Below are 19,811 nucleotides of genomic sequence, written 5' to 3'. Positions count from 1 at the left end.
TTTTATGAGTAACTCGGCGGGTGTTTCCAGAAAAGCAGAGGATGCTTACCCTACCGGTGCACCTGGTCCATGCTCCCAGTTTTTAGTGGAGTCCGAGTTGCTCATTTACTTTTGTTACTTTGTATGTATGATTTTAGTTACTTTACGTTCTTTGTTGTGTATGTCTGTTTTCCATGTCTGTTCTTTGTCCCTGGATTGCATTCTTTTGATTACCGCTATATCCTTGGTTACCTTGATTACCCTATATAACAGAAACTGCAACTGAAGAACCAAGCTGATCGCTTCTCTTTTTTTCTGTGGGAGCCTTTGTTGGCTTCATGGAAATGTAGGAATAAATCGTTCAAGAGTGGTGCACGATTCGTTTCCATGGGTATTCCGATGGTCTGCTGGAAAGCATGTGTCCTAAATTCGACAAAAATGTTGTCGACCAGAGATTTCAACAATTTAACAACATCAGAATACTATTTATTAGAATCCGTGTGTTTCTTTACAAAATAAGCCTTTTCTCTACATAGTAAAAAAATAAGCATACATATTAGCTCCCTGTTTTGTATAAGAGCATTTGTGAATAAGGTCGCAAAGAACTGACTTTAGCTTGTCATGTTGCAGTGTGGTGACAAGGTAGAAAAGTCAAGTTTATATATTAATACAAAAAGTAAGGCTACTGGAAGAAAAACACTCTTGTAGGTCTTTTGAATTCTTGAGAATCCATATCTGAAACACCCCGCTTTTAGAGTATACTTTATCTTAGAAACTATTAAGTACATCTTTGACTGCCGTGAGTCAAGTTGTTTGGAGTTTTGATAGGGGATTAGTCGTGCACTAGGCAATATATTTCTGTTTGTAAGGACATGTCTTTCTTGGTCATAGAACTAAGGGTGTATGAACTGTGAAGACCCATTTCCTTAATCGGACAGTCAATATAGTACCTTTTGCATTTAAATACTATGTTGGTATGTGCTTTTTTCTACTGAAACAATGACGCACTTGTCGTGATGATTCGACAAAGTCATATTGACATGAGGATCGTTGATAATAGAGTTGGTTTTGGAAACCATTGACATTCTGAGGCGCCGAATTCTTCAAAGACTTTGTTATCCAATTAGAGAATGTCTCTCGACTTCTTCTTTTTTTCTTTTCTTGTCCATATCCTTGCATATTTCTGCATCCATCAAATTTTGATGTTATGTTCTAATTTATGTGCTGGGGTTCACGGTATTTAGGACCATTTGTAAGAATATCTTGCATTATAAACGACTTATTCGGCAAGATAATATGTCCAACGGGAGTATAATTAAAAGGCAAATTGGAATAGACACAGTTAGGCGGTTTTGGTTTAAATTCGACAAGTTTGAGATCGCGCAGTTCTATTTTTTTAAAACTGGTTTGGTGAAGGTGAAGAAAATGAGTGTAACTGACTGGTCCTTAAAGTAAGAAGGAACCTGTAATGTAATATTTTTATGATGTAAGTTATTGCCAGGGTTTAAAGCATCTGGACCTTTGTTAGCAAAATTGACTTTCAAGAATGAATGTCGTTTTTTCAGTTATGCAAACGGGTCTAAAAACATTTGATTTTCAAAATCAAGCACGATGGCCATCAATTTATATGCAAGCAAATGTAGGTCAGTTGCCTGTGCAGCCATACATTCACCGAAAATGATTGTTATTTAGACAGAGGTACGGCGTATAGTTTCGTACGAATGTGATGAATACCTAACAGTTGATTCGGACAAGAATGAGTTATAATGTATATGTCCATGACTACGTAGGTGACGTTGACTTTTATTGAAAAAAAATCATCACATTTACAGAAATACAGCGGAGATTCAGAGAACTACAGCGGGACTTGACAGATTGCCTATACTTTTGATATTATCATTGCAGCTGCATGGCATTGTTGTCCTAAGCTCTCGAAATTAGAGTTCTTCTCTCTGTAATTGATATTGTGTACTTTAAAATGGACTATTCGTGTGGTGATATATTTTTTCAAGGATCCTAAATTTTAAATTTCAATTAAAACAATTGAGTGGTCAGTTTGGTTAAAGTGTGTGTAAATATTTTATTTATTGTTGTCATTTATGTCATATCGATGACCGCACAGAAATTGTAATTGGGACGAACGAGCTTGTACACTCTAGTTAATTTCATATGTATATGATTTTTATCCAAAAAAAGATTTTTACCATTTTTCTTCTGAATGTTTTAATGTTCATTGAATATCATTTGAGCACATAAATAAATAGTTTAATTACATGAATATGTTAGTACAATCATTATGCATATGAATATCAATGTTTTAACGACACAAAAGAAAACAACTACACGGAACGCTTTTTCATTATTTTAGATTAGGGTATAACATATCCAACTCATAAAATGTGTAATCGTAACGTAAGAATAAGAGCTTAAGAGTGCTCGACGAATGTTTTTTGTAGAAAATAAATAAAAATCATACCTTATTCAAAGGTTAGCAAGGAAAATACTTGTTTGTGAAAAACGGAAGATTCAACAAAACAAACACTAAAGAAAAACGTATTTATAAATAAACAAGAGGCTCCTAAAAGCCTTAATCGCTCACCTTATTTAATGTTTAAATGCTTGCCTTTCAATGGCAATGACTCTAACAAGGAAAAGTCTGGGAACATGGACCGGGTGCATCGGTAGGGTAAGCGTCCTCTAATTTTGTTCCCAATTGGTCTGGTAGTTTCAGAGTAGAAGATATTTGAAAGAAATAACATTAAAAATAGGAATAAAACGTCGAAAAAGACAGACTAAAACCTGAATTTGAGATGGAGTTCATTGTTGAACAATTTCATCCGAAGTCAACATTTGGCTAGACCTAACGGTTAAAGTGATATATACGAAAAACTTTTGTCTGACCCTTCTATCTACTTTTAGTAACTGCGGTCATTTTTTTTTTCGACGGATAAAAAATCCACACATTGTTTCTGTGCAAAATACTCTAAAAACATTCATAGCAAATTTGGTTTGAATTAATCAAGTAATGTCAGAGAAGATTTTTGAAATAAAAAACCCATTTAAAATAGCAAAACAAAACGTTGAAAAAGGGCAATAACTCTAACATGGTTTAACACATTATAACAAAATCATGCTACACACTTTGACGTTGTCAAAAGTTTGCTAAACCTTACGGCTTCGGGGATATAGTCGAAAAACATCTGATTAACCCTTATGTTCTATTTTTAGTAACGGTGTCATGTTTTTCGACAGATCAAAAATATATACAGTAGTTCTATGCAGGATACCCCAAGAAACATACATACCAAGTTTGGTTCTAATTGGTCAAGTAGTGTCAGAGGAGGAGAAAAAATTGAAAAATAGTTAACGACGACGTACGAGGACAGACGCCAAGTGATGACATTAGTTCAAAGCCAGGTGACTAGAAATAAAACATTTTTAACGAGAACTAAGAAACAGACATTGTAAAAAGTTACAATGAAAAGAAGGAGAAACTGCGTTAAACCTTAAGCCCTTGTTTTTCTTTTATGGTTTTCCAGCGGAAGAAGCTGTTAGCAAAAATACCAACAACCACTACAAGAGCTATGACGACAATACCAACAATGACAACAACCACTCCCATTAAGAGATTTTCATGACTAGTGTTGACCACTGGCTCAGATTTTAACGGTGCTGTCCACGATTTTTCAACCAGAATTGAAATCGAAACAGGGTTAGAAATGTTCCCCATCAAATCTTTGTCATCTTTAGCTCTCACAGCTACGTAGTATGTTGTATTTTCGATATCTCGTCCGTTCAGGTCCACAGTAAATCGTTCTACCTCACCTGGACTTTTCGGCGTTAGTTTGTTTGGGAGAGTCTCTTGTTTGTCAGGATTACTGACTAAGCTATTATGATCTTTTGCTATTCTTATGTCGTAAGATTGAGCTAACAAATCAAAAATAACAAAACAGGTAAAACGTTTCTTGATATACCTGTGTTTCATAATTTATCTGTCTTCAAATCTTTAATCTATTGGTGTATGTACTTGCGTGGAGGTTTTATACAGGTATGCATTGCCATTTTGTCTTCCATTTGAATCAATGTTCCTACATTTACTACATTTAAACACAGTCATTGGATCCCCACGAACTTTCTATGACTAATTCGATAGATGCGTGAAAAAATATTATATCATTCATGTTTCTCATTGACATTGATATTAATTTTTTTCTTAAATTTACCTTTATATTCTAAATACTTTTTTTCTGTGTTAATTAATTTATGTTAAAATGAAAATGTGAAAGGAAAAGTTTCAATTGTATTTCATTCTTCTCTAAAAGTGGAAAGGCGTAACTTTGAAGTTGTCTGTATACTATTTAATTTCAGAAGTAAAATGCTTTCTGATTGGATTGGAAAAAAAATCCATCATCCCATAAACCACTTTAGTGTTGTGACTCTGACGTCATTAACTTTTTTAATGATTTATTCGTTGAATTTTGATACTAAAATTAGATTATAAGGAATGAATTTTATACTTTGTCTATTTGAAATGACCTCAAAGACCATGATGCACACTAGGTAACCTGTGTAACAAGCGATTGAGGTTATTTCTTCATAGACTGAAAAAGTATCACAGTCATTCCTGAAATAAAATTGTTTGTTATCAAAACACAATAACATGTATTTCAAACGTTTCTTAAAAAACGGTTAAAAACTACCTTTTCCAGAATCAAAGTCGTCTCCGACAGCGTTCCAGGACAGAATGTACTGTTTGTTCTCGTCATCAATTTTCTCCAACATTAATGTTTGAATTGGAGACGGCGGTATTTGGTCAATATTTGGTGACGAAGGTTCTTTATATTGTTCTACATTGAACGTCTGACCAATTCTTGTTCGCTGAAAATTCTGTAATGGTTTCTCTTTCACAGAATCTATAGGAATTATAGAATATATTATTTTAATGTATGCATCAATGTCTATTTGAATACGTTCAATATTTCTTTTTTAGTTTTCTTGCCGTTTTGTTCAACGGCAATGCAAAATTTGTGTGTTTTTGTCGGGTTTGTATTTGTTCTTTTTGTTGGTGTATTTTTGTTTTTTAAGGTTTTTCAACAGCTTAAGAAATGACAATGTTGTTACGCCACTGGTTTGTTTGTATTACATTGATAATAATTAATCTATGCTAATACTCATCGCAACATTCAAGTTTCCTCCCAGTTGATTTGTAACATTTAAGAACGGTTTGCATCACAGCATAAAGCTTTATATACTTTATACTCTATATGTTTTATATTTTATCTTAAAAAAGTGAATCTGATATATCTAATACCTACCATCTTCATCTGAAGGGCTTGCTGCTTTAGATACAGGAACCGTAATAGAAGCATTCACTCCCTCAACCTGTGCTTTAATGCTGTGTCTTCCCCCGCTCTTGATAAATTTTGACAAAATAAATGCAGAGTAAATTCCATCGTTTTTAATAGTGTCCGCACCTGTTATTATCGGAAAAGAAAGTCAATTAATGTAACCATGAAATAACTTTACAATATTTTTTTATTATTTATTCATGATTCAAGGTTTTTAGGTCAGATCTTTGAGGTAAAGTAAGGGGTTGAATAATATATTTATCCTGCAAATTAAATATGTTTTAAAATGATTGTTTGGTGTGTAAACTCTTACGGGGAAAATATTTGGAACTTTTTCCGAAAAAAAGTTGTTCAATTTGGTAATTAAGACACTTTTTTTAACTTTATATACTGCAAATTCAGAAACTATTCGATGATTTCATCACTGCGAGAGATAAGACTGATCTTAATCGCACTAATAAAAAATAGCAATATGAACTTATAACGTTACCGATGCGGGACTTTTAATCAAAATTGCAATGATAAAATTACAGATTTGACTAGAATGTTTAGTACATACAATATTTTTTTAATTTACAGTATGTTTGAAGTCTACTTTAAATTGAAAATTATAAGCTTTTACTAACCAATCGCATTGTCGAGTAGTTTTAAAGTTGTGCCATTTCCGTTTTTATTTTCAATTGTAACAGTGACATCAGCGTTTGATACAGGCATGTGGCCTTTGAGTACTGATACATAGACTGGATATTGCATTGTTGCACTGTAGGTAACATTAGAGTCGGCAGTCCAAGCTTTAATATTTATGATTTCTTCATTTGGATCTGACGGTTTTGATTGCACTCCTAAGGTGCCCTGTAGGGTGTTACCATTATTGGAGGATAAGCGTATTTTATACTGTCCAACCTAATTCAAACAGAATTATTTTATCGTTATTTTATCATTGCTCAACGCAAAACATTGGTTAAAATAAAGAATTTAAAATTCAAATCTAATTTATCACTAGAACTGAATTGTATGCAACTCATCTGTTAATGGGATCAGTGGCATCGATCTCATGCCAAATTGATCGCGAATCTACAGAATAATCGTAAGTAAATCGCTTTTACGCAGGTAAATTAATTTTAATTGAACTTAGGTTTATAAATGCATGTACTAATAAAACTGCTATGCGTAATGCAGTATTTTAAGTTATTTCACAAGTCATGTTTTATTTATGAAAATAACATTGTACCTTAGCTCTTCCCGGTAACTTGACTGAAATAACGCCTTGGTCTGAATGATTTCCAATTCTAGTAAAGTTTTCCCCTGTTGGAGTCGTGACTGTAAGTCTAACTCCAATCAATGTTTCACCGGTATATTGTATGACTGTATCATTACCGATTGAATCGTCGATAGAAAACGAATCCTCAAATGGTGCATCGTTCGTGGCGGTAACAGGTGTGCTTTGAACCTGTGGAGTAAAATGATTACTAAGTAATTGGATAATTTATATTTTGAAGGAAACTGAATCAATTCATCCAAACTGTATCAGTTAGACTCAGTTTTTTTTTTTATATAGAAGTTAAAGATATACTTAAATAATAAAATCTGGTCTAGTCAATTTCAGTAGCGCACACTTACAAATATTTATTCATACGCTTACTCTGCGCGTTTCAAATATACTTTCAAGCACTTAATGTCATAATAAAAAGTCCATTTTCACAATGACGAATCAAACAATCAAATTGGAACAGATTGGGGTGAAGATAACCAGCTGTATTATTCCTTTCGGATGACATGAGCATAAAAGGAAAGCGTTTTACTGATCATCACAGGTACTGCAAACGATTTGAATGGGTCTTTACGAACGGAACAGATGCCAAAAGAACACAAAACGAATTGAATTTATAGGAGAAAAGTAATGAAGTTTCCTTTTCACTACTTCACCAAAATAAGTAAAAGACAATTTTTGTGATAGCTTGACTAATCCCGTAGGTAAGTCTTGGTACGACTGCCGTTTGTTTGGAGGAATCAATATGGGCAAACTGATATAACATTAATCAATACACGAAATTCAGCAGATTTGTTTATTCTTTTAATTTAAAGTTATGATACCAAATTTACATTGAATCTGTACCAAATTGTATTGTCCAATTAAGAAAAATTATTGATGTTGGAACCGGGACAGAAAGTGTTCAAATGAGAATTAACGTCATGATTGGTAAATTTCAATACACTGAAATCTTTATCCCTCTTTTTTTGTTTCGTAAAAACCTACAGTAAGAGTCGGATTCACATCCATGAAAACAAAAAAAAACAAACAAACAAACAACAAATAATCTTATTGACATTTCTGCTCGTGAGCAGGAAAAGGTCCATCACTCGTACATAGAATGATGGTCACAAAATGGACTAAAATCCACAGGGAACAAATAAGAGCAAACTTGAAAGAAAATATTAATATTAACAATATTAATGAAGAAAAAATAAAGACGAAAGACGAACATACAAAACTTAATTTATTGTTAGTGCTTAATTTAAAAAAAAATACAGAACAATGGAACAGTATGATAATAAACAGTACAATAAAATAAATAACATGTAGCGTAGAAGGTGATAGTTTTTACACCCTTGAAAATACATCGTCACGTTGATATGAATTTTCCGGGTAACAAACTGCTCTATCACCCTCTTAGGTATATGTTATTCATACAATACTCCATCTTCTCTTTACCTCGACGCGGTTGTATATAGTCGTAGAAATCTTTGACATAAGCAATCTTAAATCAATCATATGTGATCAGACAAAAGTTCCAGAATATTTTGAAATAGTACATTTGATTGAATTCTAGCTAGCTCTCCTATGAAGACCAAAGATAACACTTTCTACTCAAAGACCTATAATAGAAGACAAGACTTTAAAAAAGTGTGTGTGATCTTCTTTATGCCTTTATGTTATTTTAGTCACAAATGAAATATGAAACCGATTGCATTCGTCTTTATAACGCACTAATATTGTAATCATTCAGCTAACGATCGTTCCTTTTTCAAAAATTTAATGAACAAAAGTTTCTTCTGGCAACGCCATGCTAACGTCCTTGACAATTAGTTTCAATAGTGAGAATTAGCACGCTTGAACGGTAATTATGATGAATGTTTTTGACAAGTTGCAACAATCTACAACCAAGAAAAACTAATAAGAACGACAACGAAACCAACTTCGAACGAATTATTTATTGCGCCATTTAACAGATTAACTGAATAAATAGAATAATGAATATGCTCCATATTCGGTAATTCTGTCTTATTCTCCCCTCACTGACCTTCAGTTCTTAAATCGGAAGTAGTCGCTTTGTTATCGTAAACCATTCATCAAGTATCCGTAAAAGTTTGGAACAAATTCACAATTGCACTCGCAATTATTCGATACATTATCGCATGCATTCGTAAACTGATCGTATCTTATTGCAATGAATCGTGAACTGTCATCGCATTCATTTTTAGTTAATTGTAAAGTGGTCGTTCATACTCGTAACCAAAGTAAAGCACTCGCAACTCATTCGTAAATAAGTGGCTTCATTCGCATCTTGTAAATTTTGGAAATTCACAAGGATTCGTATAAAAGATTCTTGAATGTGGGGGGAGGGGGGTGGTATTTGTGACAAAGCCCTCAATACGGATGAAACTTGCACACTTCTTATTAATTTCATTAACAAAATTGTATCTATTAACATTCGAACTACATTGTATTTAAAAAAAACTGATAAAACTTTCATAGAATACTTTTATATACCTATTGTGTTCCTCCTATTTCAGAGTTAGATCAAAATGATATTTCACATAGAAAAATATTGACTATGGGAACACGGAGGTACCCATCTCTTATCCGTTACTCCTCCCAATCCACTGAAAGAAATTGATGAAATTTTCATAGAATCTTTATTGTATTCATAAGGTGTATGTTCGTAATTTAGATTTCGACCCAAATCAATTTCGGGTTTCAGATAGCAAATCATTGAAATCATTGCCTTTGTCATTCATAAGTACATGGGTACAAATAATCTCTTATTCAAAACTTATCCTACACCACTGAATGGAAATTAATGAAACTTTCACGGGATCTTTATTATAAATTCCCATTGTGCACCTTTTATTTGAGATTTCGATCCTAATCAATTTGGCGGTCTCACATTATCATAAAATAGAGTTCACATTGCCCAACATCCGTGTACCTTTCTCTACTCTGTAACTCCGTCTTCACCTGGAAATGCGTCATAGTAAAACTTACACAAATCCTTTATTACACATTTTTATTGTGCACCAATTTTCAGATTTTGAGAAGTTACTCCTTAAAGCACGTGTACAGCATACTGAAATTTGCAATATTTATTTATACCTACCTTAACTATAGTGTTGCTTTTTCCCTGAGTAAATGGCTCTGACAAAGAATCTAACAGTGATGTAGAGTTCAGAGTATTTTGTGAAGAAACAAAGTAGTTTGATCCACCAGTGGCTTTCGCAATTTCACTTAAACGTTGGTCAGCATATATACCTATTGCAAGGGTGTGTACTATTACCCCACTATCTATAATATCTGGCAGTATGCGTTGAAGTAATGTGCTCCCGTCCTGCCCGTCTGACGTCAAATAAATAATGTTTCCTTTGATTGACGAACCTTGTTGTCTATTTCTAAAATCCTGAAATATATTTTAGAATGTATCGACTGAGAGTGAGTGCAATTGTTTTTCAGTTAAATAAGAACACATTATGAAAGAGTAGTCAAGGTAACCAAGGTTATATCGGTAATCAAAAGAATGTAATCCAGGGACAAAGACCAGACATGGAAAACAGACATTCACAACAAAGAACATAAAGTATCTAAAATCATACATACAAAGTATGTCCTCTGCTTTTCTAGAAACACCCGCCGAGTTACTCATAAAAGTCAAGTCCGGGGTAGACAAACAAGGAAAGGAAAACTATGACCCGTTGAATAAATCAGTTTTCATGGTGCAGATGGATACACCAGAACGATCCACGAGTTCATGATGACGGCCACAAAACTTCTGTAGTGATGACTTCAATCTTGTAGCAACATAACCCTGTTCCAGAAGCCTATTTGTTACAGTTCTATCGCGATACAAAAAGTCTGCGTAGTTCCGGCAAGCTCTGGTATAACGTACGAGTTGTGATATGAACACTCCATACGCAGGTGCTGAAGGGGTGTTGCCACAGATGAACGGAAAGTTGACAATTCTTAATGAAAAATCATCACGTTTGTCGTAAAGTTTGGTCAATAGTTTTCCTTTACCATCGATTTCGTAAAGTGAACATAGCATTTCTTAGCATATTAACTAACATTGACGTGTATTGGTGTTCTCCCTTGTTCAACACGTATTTTGTGTCATAAGAATTTGAATGTGATAAATTTTGCACATGACTTTTAAAAGTGTAATATTATTACATTTGATCAAAACTTGTAATATTCTTTAAAACAATCTCAATCTTGACCATGACTAGCCTTAGTTTTGCAATCAGTTCTTCTGAGGAACACACAAAGTTCAGAGGAACACACAAAGTCACCTTGAAGTAACTGTAAACAACCGAAATGCCTATTATTAATAGAATGTTCTTGAATATCTGTCGAAGGAAATTAGTTTGTTGTGTTCTGATAGAGTGTCTAGCAACCTTAATATCCGCACTCTGTCTAAAATGTTCATAAAACCATATAATTGAAACTTACCTCCATTGCCATCTCTAATCCCGAACCTATTGATGTTCCACCGCCAGCAAACTTTGGTAAAGCTTTTACAAGATTTTGTCTGTCGTCTTCAGAAGTAATTTTTGTTAGGTTTTTCTTTAATTGTGCAGATGAAGCAAATGTCACTATAGACAAGTATGCACCATCCGGTATTATAAGTTTAATCAGGCTGATTGCTGCGTTTCTAGCCAAGCCAATTAGTCCCTGAAATTGCATAATAACAATTTGAATGTTAACTACAACTTATAAAATTACGGCTGTTCAAATTTGTCGATATCATTACAGTATTACTGATTAACTTAAATGGTCAGATTAAGTCTTACTATCCGTTATTTTCATAATTGTTGAGTCTGAATAAAATCTGTTGTTTTAATTTGAAAGAAACGTTTTTAGATTCAAAAGAAATTCTTTAGCACGTCATTCTTTAGTTTGAAAAATAATATATGATAAGTATCAAATGGATTTGTTACCGACAGTCTCATTACAAAATTAATAGATGTTAGAAGTTTTAGCAAAAGTTTTGAAACGGAGTAATATCCTTTTCTCAATTACTTGAATAAATAAGATATAGAAAAGAAAATGATAAATACAATAGCTGGTTAAGGAAACTGGACATTAAAAAGGGAAAAGTAATGATACAGGAGGTGATACTTTAAGGATGTTCGCTACTTTATTAAAGAATAACAAAGGTAGTGAAATCTTGTACAATCTTTCATACTAGAACAATAATGGGAAAAAAAAATAGATAATTATGCTTTTTTTTAGATATAAGCATTTGAAATTTTGGCGGCAAAAGGATTTATCTGGATTTTCCATAAGTTTTGGATCGGCAGGTTTATATGTTAAAGACACTAAAGTCATTAAAAATTCCTAAATAACAATTTATGATGTGTTTGATGAAATTTTGAAAAGAAAAGTGGGTATCAATGAGTAAAAAATATTAATGCTAGGAAATGAACAAAAACGGAGGAGTTCGACAATCTGAAATAGTTGGTTGAATATGACAAGTGAATCCTGAATACGATATTTCAAAGTGTCAGTTTATGTAATAATCAGGTAGTATATGGATTAAAGAATGAAATATCCCGTTATTTTGGCAGTGTACCATAAAAAATCATTTGAAAGATGAATTATAATTTGCAAATGATCATTTCAGGGGCAGACAATTTTGTCAAAAACTCAATTTTCTAAAATTCTTTTGAAAAATTTCCAGTGATGAAGATATCAAATAGTGTTATTTTTCAAATAGGGAAGTTTACTTTGAGTGATAATTAATTGTGAGAACGGTGGTTTTTGGCATGCACAACTCACTAACATCATTGGGAATTTTTCAGACATTTCTATATATAATTAATTGTATTGTATACATTAAGATAAAATAATAATCTTTGTTTTATTTTACACAAATACTGCTAATTCATTATGTGTTAGTCATTAAACATACGTTCATGCTTCCTGAGGTATCCATTACTAGACTTATCTTGTCAACATCATTCGGTTGAATGTATGAAAAGAACGGCGTCGTGTCAATTAAAGGGTCACCAGAATTACTGTCTGAAAAAAAACATAGTTATCTTTTCAAAAAGATGTATACATGCAATATCATGTGGAATTTTTATTCATTATGATGTAAGTTTATTTTTGAAATTTCTTTTGTTGAGCAAAACTCAAGCATCGCAACATTGCTCTTCTGAATTATTTTGATTCAAAACTGTAGTAAAGATGATACCGAGATATGTCACAATTTCTCAAAATGTCGTGTATCTTGTCACGTATACGAAAGATATATCGGTCAAAAAGATCAAGGAAAGTACGATAAACGTCAGACCAGCACATAGATATAACCCAGAAAGAGTCAAAGGCAAAACTTATAATGTAAGATAATCTTGAGTGCTAACATAATCTATCTGCCACACTAAAGAGCAGTGTTCAAAAATACAATACGTTGGCTCACAACACATTTCACTGTAGTTATTGAGCATCCACTTAACATTCAAATATATATATAGAAGGGTCTGAAAAATTCCCAACGATGTTAGAACTGTCAAATTTGCGAAAAACTTTTTTGGTCGTTCCCTCCGCGGGACTCGAACTCGTACTGCTGTGACATCTATGGATTTAGTGCAGGCGGTGTTGCCATAGATGTCACAGCAGTACCAGTTCGAGTCCCGCGGAGGGAACGACCAAAAATTTGTTTCGCAAATTTGACAGTTCTAACATCGTTGGGAATTTTTCAGACCCTTCTATAAGTTTATGTTATCCTCCCTGTATCAATTTGATGCGATGGAGCAGTGTAGCGAATAGAGTCGTCACATTCTGAGACGTTGTATAATATTGATTTGTTGTGACATGCATCATTAATTTGATCCTCTATCCTACATAATAACACCTAGATGAACTGTCCCGTACTACCATACATCGTGTACTAAGTTACAGCCCTAGATTAATCCTACGATGATAAATGACCCGGCCAGCGAAAGCTATATTTTTATATAGCCTAGCTGGCCGAGTGGTCTAGGGCGCTGGATTTAGTGCAGGCGGTGTTGCCATAGATGTCACAGCAGTACCAGTTCGAGTCCAGCGGAGGGAACGACCAAAAATTTGTTTCGCAAATTTGACAGTTCTAACATCGTTGGGAATTTTTCAGACCCTTCTATAAGTTTACGTTATCTTCCCTGTATCAATTTGATTCGATGGAGCAGTGTAGCGAATAGAGTCGTCACATTCTGAGACGTTGTATATATATATATTTAAACAGCAATACAAATAAATAAAGTATTTCAACAAAATCGAAAATATAGTAGAAATAAATCCATTCTATTATTTAAAAACCAAATTTACACACAATGAAAGTTTATATATAGTTGGAGACCAAATTTTGACATTTTAGAAGTAAACATTCAAATAAAAACAATACTACATGTACATTTGTACATAACTAAAATGGCTTATTTTTTAATAGATAAAGTTGGATCTCATGATTACGAAATTATAAACATGTTGTTACTTTATTTTATCATCACAATTCATGTGTTACCAAAAATCAGTTGAAAATTCGTTTTCATGTAAGAGTAATCAAGGGAACCAAGATTCCAGCGGAAATGAAAAGAATGTAGTTCAGAGACCAGACATAAGAAACAGGCACATAAAAAAGAACATAAAATAACCAAAATAATACATACAAAGTAACAAAAGTAAATGAGAAACTCGAACTCCACTAAAAACTGGGAGAAAGGACCAGGTGCACCGGAACCCAATTTCTCATGATAAGTCAAGTCTAGGGCAGACGAAATGTGGAAGGAAAACTACGACACCCTGAACAAATCAGCTCCCATGGCGCGGATAGACACACCGTAAACTATCATCAAAATAAGGAAAACGTCCAGTTTATCATCAATGACAATATTCAAATTGTATATTATACCTTTAATATCGGCATGATCTCTCAAAACATCCCACGCACTTTTTCCACCACAACGTATATTCTGTAAATTAGGTGCGAGACTGTTGTGCTTCGGTGATTGTTGGTCGTCTTTACTGTCACAAAACTCTTCGATCTATATAAATATACGTGCATTCGTTTTATATATATATGTATTCGCTACACTGCTCCATCGGATCAAATTGATACAGTGAAGATAATGTAAACGTATTGAAAGGTCTGAAAAATTCCCAACGATGTTAGAACTGTCAAATTTGCGAAGCAGATTTTGGTTGTTCCCTCCATATAGCCTAGCTGGTTTAGTGGTCTAGGGCGCTGGACTTTGTGCAGGCGGTGTTGCCATAGATATCACAGCGGTACGACTTCGAGTCCCGCGGAGGGAACGACCAAATTTTGCTTCGCAAATATGACAGTTCTAACATCGTTGGGAATTTTTCAGACCTTTCTATACGTTTATATATCTTCCCTGTATCAATTTGATCCGATGGAGCAGTGTAGCGAATAGAGTCGTCACATTCTAAGACGTCTGTAGATAGATATATATATATATATAAGTAATGTAATATCTGATATAATTGGCTTGTTTCGACTTGATATCATAGATATTGAATTATGGAAACTCAACTTCTCACTTGGACTTTTCAATCTAAATTCGTACACACATCTTGATAAAAATCTGTTTGTATAATCCCGTTTTCCTAAATAATTTCGAACCAACCCATAGAAATATGATCTAATTAAATATCCAGATTGTTGGTTCTGTGTTTAATGATTGTTGGGTATATTTGATAAGTTGGTTGGCCCGAATTAACAAGTGTCGGGCACATTACTGTTACATCGATACAAATAGTATAGATACACCAAAACAGAAGGACAATTTAGAGACAGCAGGAAAAATAGGCGTGGTCAAAACCTGAAAACTAGAAAATAAGGACAATTCTCATTCTTAATGTAGGCAACAGAATAAAAAATAATTACATGTAGCAACTGAAGTTTAAAAAACATGCAACAATACAAAATGTAAAGCTCTTGCAGATTCATTCAAAGTGAATAGAATCCGTAAAGGTCAAGTTCGATGGGTTAGCAATTCACGAAGCCATGATATCTGACTGAAAATATATTGTCTCATATGTAAGACGGGAAATCAAATCTTAATGACGCCCTTAAAACTTAGAGCAAGGACTGCGCATACTTGTATCTTTTATAGGCACTTTGCACTACTAGGAAAATCAGTGTACAAGTGCACAAGTCATGACAGTATAAATAATCGGCTTTGAAATGAATACTACATAGGTTAGAGATGTTGCTATATTGCAGCTTAGAAAGGAGAAGTTAACAACAAGAAAGTCAGAACCAACACAATGTTCATATTATTGAATTTCCACCCTTCTATGTCCTCTTGGTATAGGTTAAGATATGTAGCAGGTGTATCAGTTCTTTAATTTCAAGTTCGAAAGGGTACTTTTTTTAATCGTTATATCCTTGTAGTAAGGAGACGTCACTTATTTAAGGACAAATATATTGAATACTATCAAGACGTCTTCTTTTTCTTTAATAGCTCTTCAATAACCATAGCTTCAAACCAGTGTAGATCAGTGTAAGGCATCTTACATTCCCACGGGTATTCCTATGGTCTTTTTGGTTCATCACATTCGACAAAACGTTTGGCGACTAGAACGTAAATAATTTCAAAAAACATCAGACTTAAATATTTTCTTGCAAGAATAAATATGGTTTTTCTTATATAAAGAATTTACGTCACCTTATACTCTTTTGGGAACCCACATTTGTAAAGATGGCTTTATCAGAGTTGTTCTTGGGTCAATCCTTCCCGGTTGAGAGTGAACCAAATAAAAACAAGAACTTCTGTTTATAAGGTATCGCTTATTGTGAAAGGATTGTTTCCAACAAACGGACGGAAGAGGCACATTAAAATACCTGAAGTAATACCACAGGACGTTAGAACAGACAAGTTATCTGTCAGTAAAGTTTAGGGTGAAAAGTTGATTGTCAAGACTTGTTTCATAAACTATATACATGTACTTCACTGTTCTGATGTTTTGTCAATAGTGTCTATGATTTTTTGCCAGAAAATCAAATAACGCATTTTCACAATATTTAAGTATCCATTAATGACATGTTCAGCCGGGATATGGAAAAAGGCAAAGAGGTATAAACACAGTCAAATGGTTTTGATTATAAGTAATCAATATGGGAATGCAAGTGCATTTTTTATGATTGTAAACGTTGGCTGCAATTGGTTGATGGAACGTCCAGGATATAGTCTGATTGGTCTTGAAAATATAATAGAACTTCAGATCAAAACAATTTTAGTGAAAAATGTTTCCAAGGCTGGTATTATGTGTACATTTGTAAGCAAATCTTTTTTTAAATGACATCGCACTAGATCATTTTCAGACATGTCAACGGGTTCTGATAGCCTGCAACTGCCAATGACTAGCAAGGTGGCTACGAATATTTATGTAAGTGAACGTGGGTAAGTAGCAGATGTGTCAACCAATGACTGAAATGAACAGATTTAAATGAAATGTCTTAGAATTGAAAACAAGAACTATCTTTCAAAAAAAGATAGCCGACGAAGTCAACGTTTGTGTTTACTCATAATTCTCTAGATTTCAATTTTCAATTTTCAATGCAGTTTTTCGAACACCACTAAGTTATCAGTATTGGCCAATCGGGAAACAGGATAACCTTCAAGTGCCTTTTGTTTCCTTAGAAAAGCGCCTTTAGGGTCAATCAGTTAAAAGCGGCACTATACCGACTCAGATGGAAATAAAAGAATATGAAATATGTAACGCATTTTGGACCAATATAAAACCCTTGATTACAAACATTATTTATAATGTGTTTTTATACGTACCGACGGTATAAAGGTATGCCCCATGATTGATCCTTTGGCAGTTGCTCTGTGGTCACGATATGGTCGAAACCGACAACCTGTTTCAGGTTTTCCTCTATTGTCTAATCTGCATTTTTGATCGTTCCACTTCCGGTTTTGGCCTTTCACATCAAGTGTACATCTATAAAAATGACTTGTAACCTTATTGCTTTATAAATTTTGCTTAAATCCAACAATGTACTTTGTACTATTTAATAACTTTCCCGATATATGATTATGAGTTCGGTAATTTTGTTATAACTTTTAATTTTAACATGATAATATTAACTATAATAATGAAAACAGTATTAGTAATTGTATTTACCTTACAGGTTCCCAATTTCCTTTTTGGAGATAAAATTCAATTGGAATTCCAAAATGGTCTTTAACTGATGCATACTCATCAAACAATCCCCATCGTAAATGTCCCCATTCGTGAGTAAATACTTTACCTGTGAATGAAAATGAACAGCAAACAATGAATAACAAATAATCAAGACAATTCATCGTCAATATAGCAACTGAATTACAACATGAATAAATTTCAGGCTTGTGCTATTTAAAAAGGAATAAAAATTGCGAATAATAAAAAGCACAATAGAAAACAAAACATAACAAGGAAAATGTGTTCATACATATCTAAATATCAAAGAGCTGTAAAACGTTTTAGGTCATACTAGATCTAAGACTCATTAACTTTTCCAGTGTGCTTAAATAAACTCTTTTTAATTTTATACCCCCTGCCGAAGACCAGTCGGTCGATAATCAGTAATATTTATTATGTCGCTAACATTTGTTTATATTTTATTCAATGAAGTACATGTACATAATTTGTTATTTGTCTTTTATAAGTGGGTCAAAATTTCAAGTCGTTTTAGTCTGATATAATTTGAAAAAAAAATTAATTTCAACAAATATAATAAAAACATTTATTGTAAAACAAAATAGTCTGTTTTGATATAAAGAAAATCTAAATTGTAGATTTAATCATATAATGTTCTTGGTAGTGAATGAAAGGTTAATCAAGATTGAAATTGCTGTTAGTATAGTGTAAGATACGTAACTGAATAATTACCTAAATTGCCAAAAATTCCTGTATTGCCTTGTTTTATGACATCAGGTGTATAATGCGTATATAGTGCCTCTTTCCCACACATGGTCTGACCAAACGTGTATGGCTTATTGCCAAGGAGGGGGTTAGCCTCATCTATTATTATATTAGAGCTGCTTCCACCACTTCCACTAACGGTCTCGTAAAAAGGCTTACTTGACCAGCTTTTTGGCACTCGAATGGTGATATTCCGTAAAAATACGTGGTAACGCGATGCAATATATAGGGTTTTAGAGGATTCAGTGAGCCAGTCCTGTAAGTAGAAAGATAAGACAATATTATACTGAAGTCACTCATTTGTTTAACTTTTCGTTCACAACGCAATAAAACTAAGAAACAGAGAAGCATAATAAAGGACGAATGAAAAGTTTGACCAATGTTCCAAACATTTTTTTACCACATGGTGTATGCATGACATTTTGGCAAATCTGATTTTTTAAAAAATGCACAGAATAATGTCAAGACACTGTTTCGTAGCTATATTATTAACAGCTATGGTGCATAAAAAAACCACTTCTATTTAATTCATTTTAGCTGTGATGTTAGAGACCACCATGATATAAAGGTATACCATATGAAAGGTCCTAAACTATTTGATTCATATGTGATATATTTTTAAAATCAAAACGTTATAAACCTGTATTTCCTGAAGTGACACTGAACCTTCCGGTACGTTGTCTCCAATGTATACAGTAACATCTTCATATCCGTTTCTATTTAGTCGTATAGCATAACTGTAGTAGATAAACCAACAGCTAGCATATAGTATTAGTGCTGCCATGACAATCAATATGTAAACTGCATTTATCTGCAACCATAACCCTTTTTATAGTTGCCAATCAGGAAGATATTTGAAATTAATCATATCAAAACCCAAAGATCTGTTATTTGAAACGATTCGTGTGATTTCCGAGGGTATGTGTGATATTTGCTTTTGGCTTCAACTGTCTTTTTAAAAAGTTAGTGTAAACAGTTTTCGAGATAACAGGATCTTCCTGTATTTTTAATATACAAGATTGTAATTTTAAGTTGATCTTTACCAAACAATAAGATATGATTACATATGTGCCATAAAGACGACAATCAGGAAGATCTGTTTTTTATATTTTTTTATGCAGCATGATATTCAACTTGAGCACATTCATGTCACTAAATAGTGTTACCTATTTTAGGTATTGTAATAAGACTTAGTGAAATGAAAAGATACTCAAGGTAAGAGCGATGTTCGAAACTCGAAAGTCAAAGCAAATCACGTACAGAAGCTGAATATATGAAATTTAAGCCAAAACCAC

At 33.4% G+C, this 19,811-nt stretch overlaps 1 protein-coding gene across 2 annotated transcripts; it reads right to left on the bottom strand.

Moving 5' to 3' along the window:
• Window positions 1-533: 533 nt before the first annotated feature.
• On the bottom strand, window positions 534-19,353 carry LOC148618908 (calcium-activated chloride channel regulator 4-like). Of its 2 annotated transcripts, none has more exons than XM_088578264.1 (13): window positions 19,157-19,353; window positions 18,484-18,772; window positions 17,734-17,860; window positions 17,391-17,550; window positions 14,492-14,624; window positions 12,512-12,621; window positions 11,050-11,271; window positions 9,707-10,003; window positions 6,559-6,777; window positions 5,954-6,230; window positions 5,295-5,453; window positions 4,680-4,880; window positions 534-3,906 (listed from the first exon to the last, which is right to left on the bottom strand). In XM_088578264.1, the coding sequence occupies exons 1-13, from the start codon at window positions 19,298-19,300 to the stop codon at window positions 3,479-3,481; spliced, it is 2,766 nt and encodes a 921-aa protein (XP_088434390.1). In that variant the 5' UTR covers window positions 19,301-19,353; the 3' UTR covers window positions 534-3,478. The 2 variants fall into 2 exon arrangements, with proteins under 2 accessions (XP_088434390.1, XP_088434389.1); XM_088578263.1 differs by having other exon boundaries at window positions 537-3,906; window positions 4,680-4,892; window positions 19,157-19,351.
• Between the last annotated feature and the right edge of the window lie 458 nt (window positions 19,354-19,811).

The sequence above is a fragment of the Perna viridis genome, chromosome 4 (assembly GCF_037379345.1).
Source record: "Perna viridis isolate PV_CMFRI_1.1 ecotype Kerala chromosome 4, ASM3737934v1, whole genome shotgun sequence".
Lineage (NCBI taxonomy): Eukaryota > Metazoa > Mollusca > Bivalvia > Mytilida > Mytilidae > Perna > Perna viridis.
Note: the sequence above shows the minus strand (reverse complement) of the source record. Positions and strands in the feature narration are given on the sequence as shown.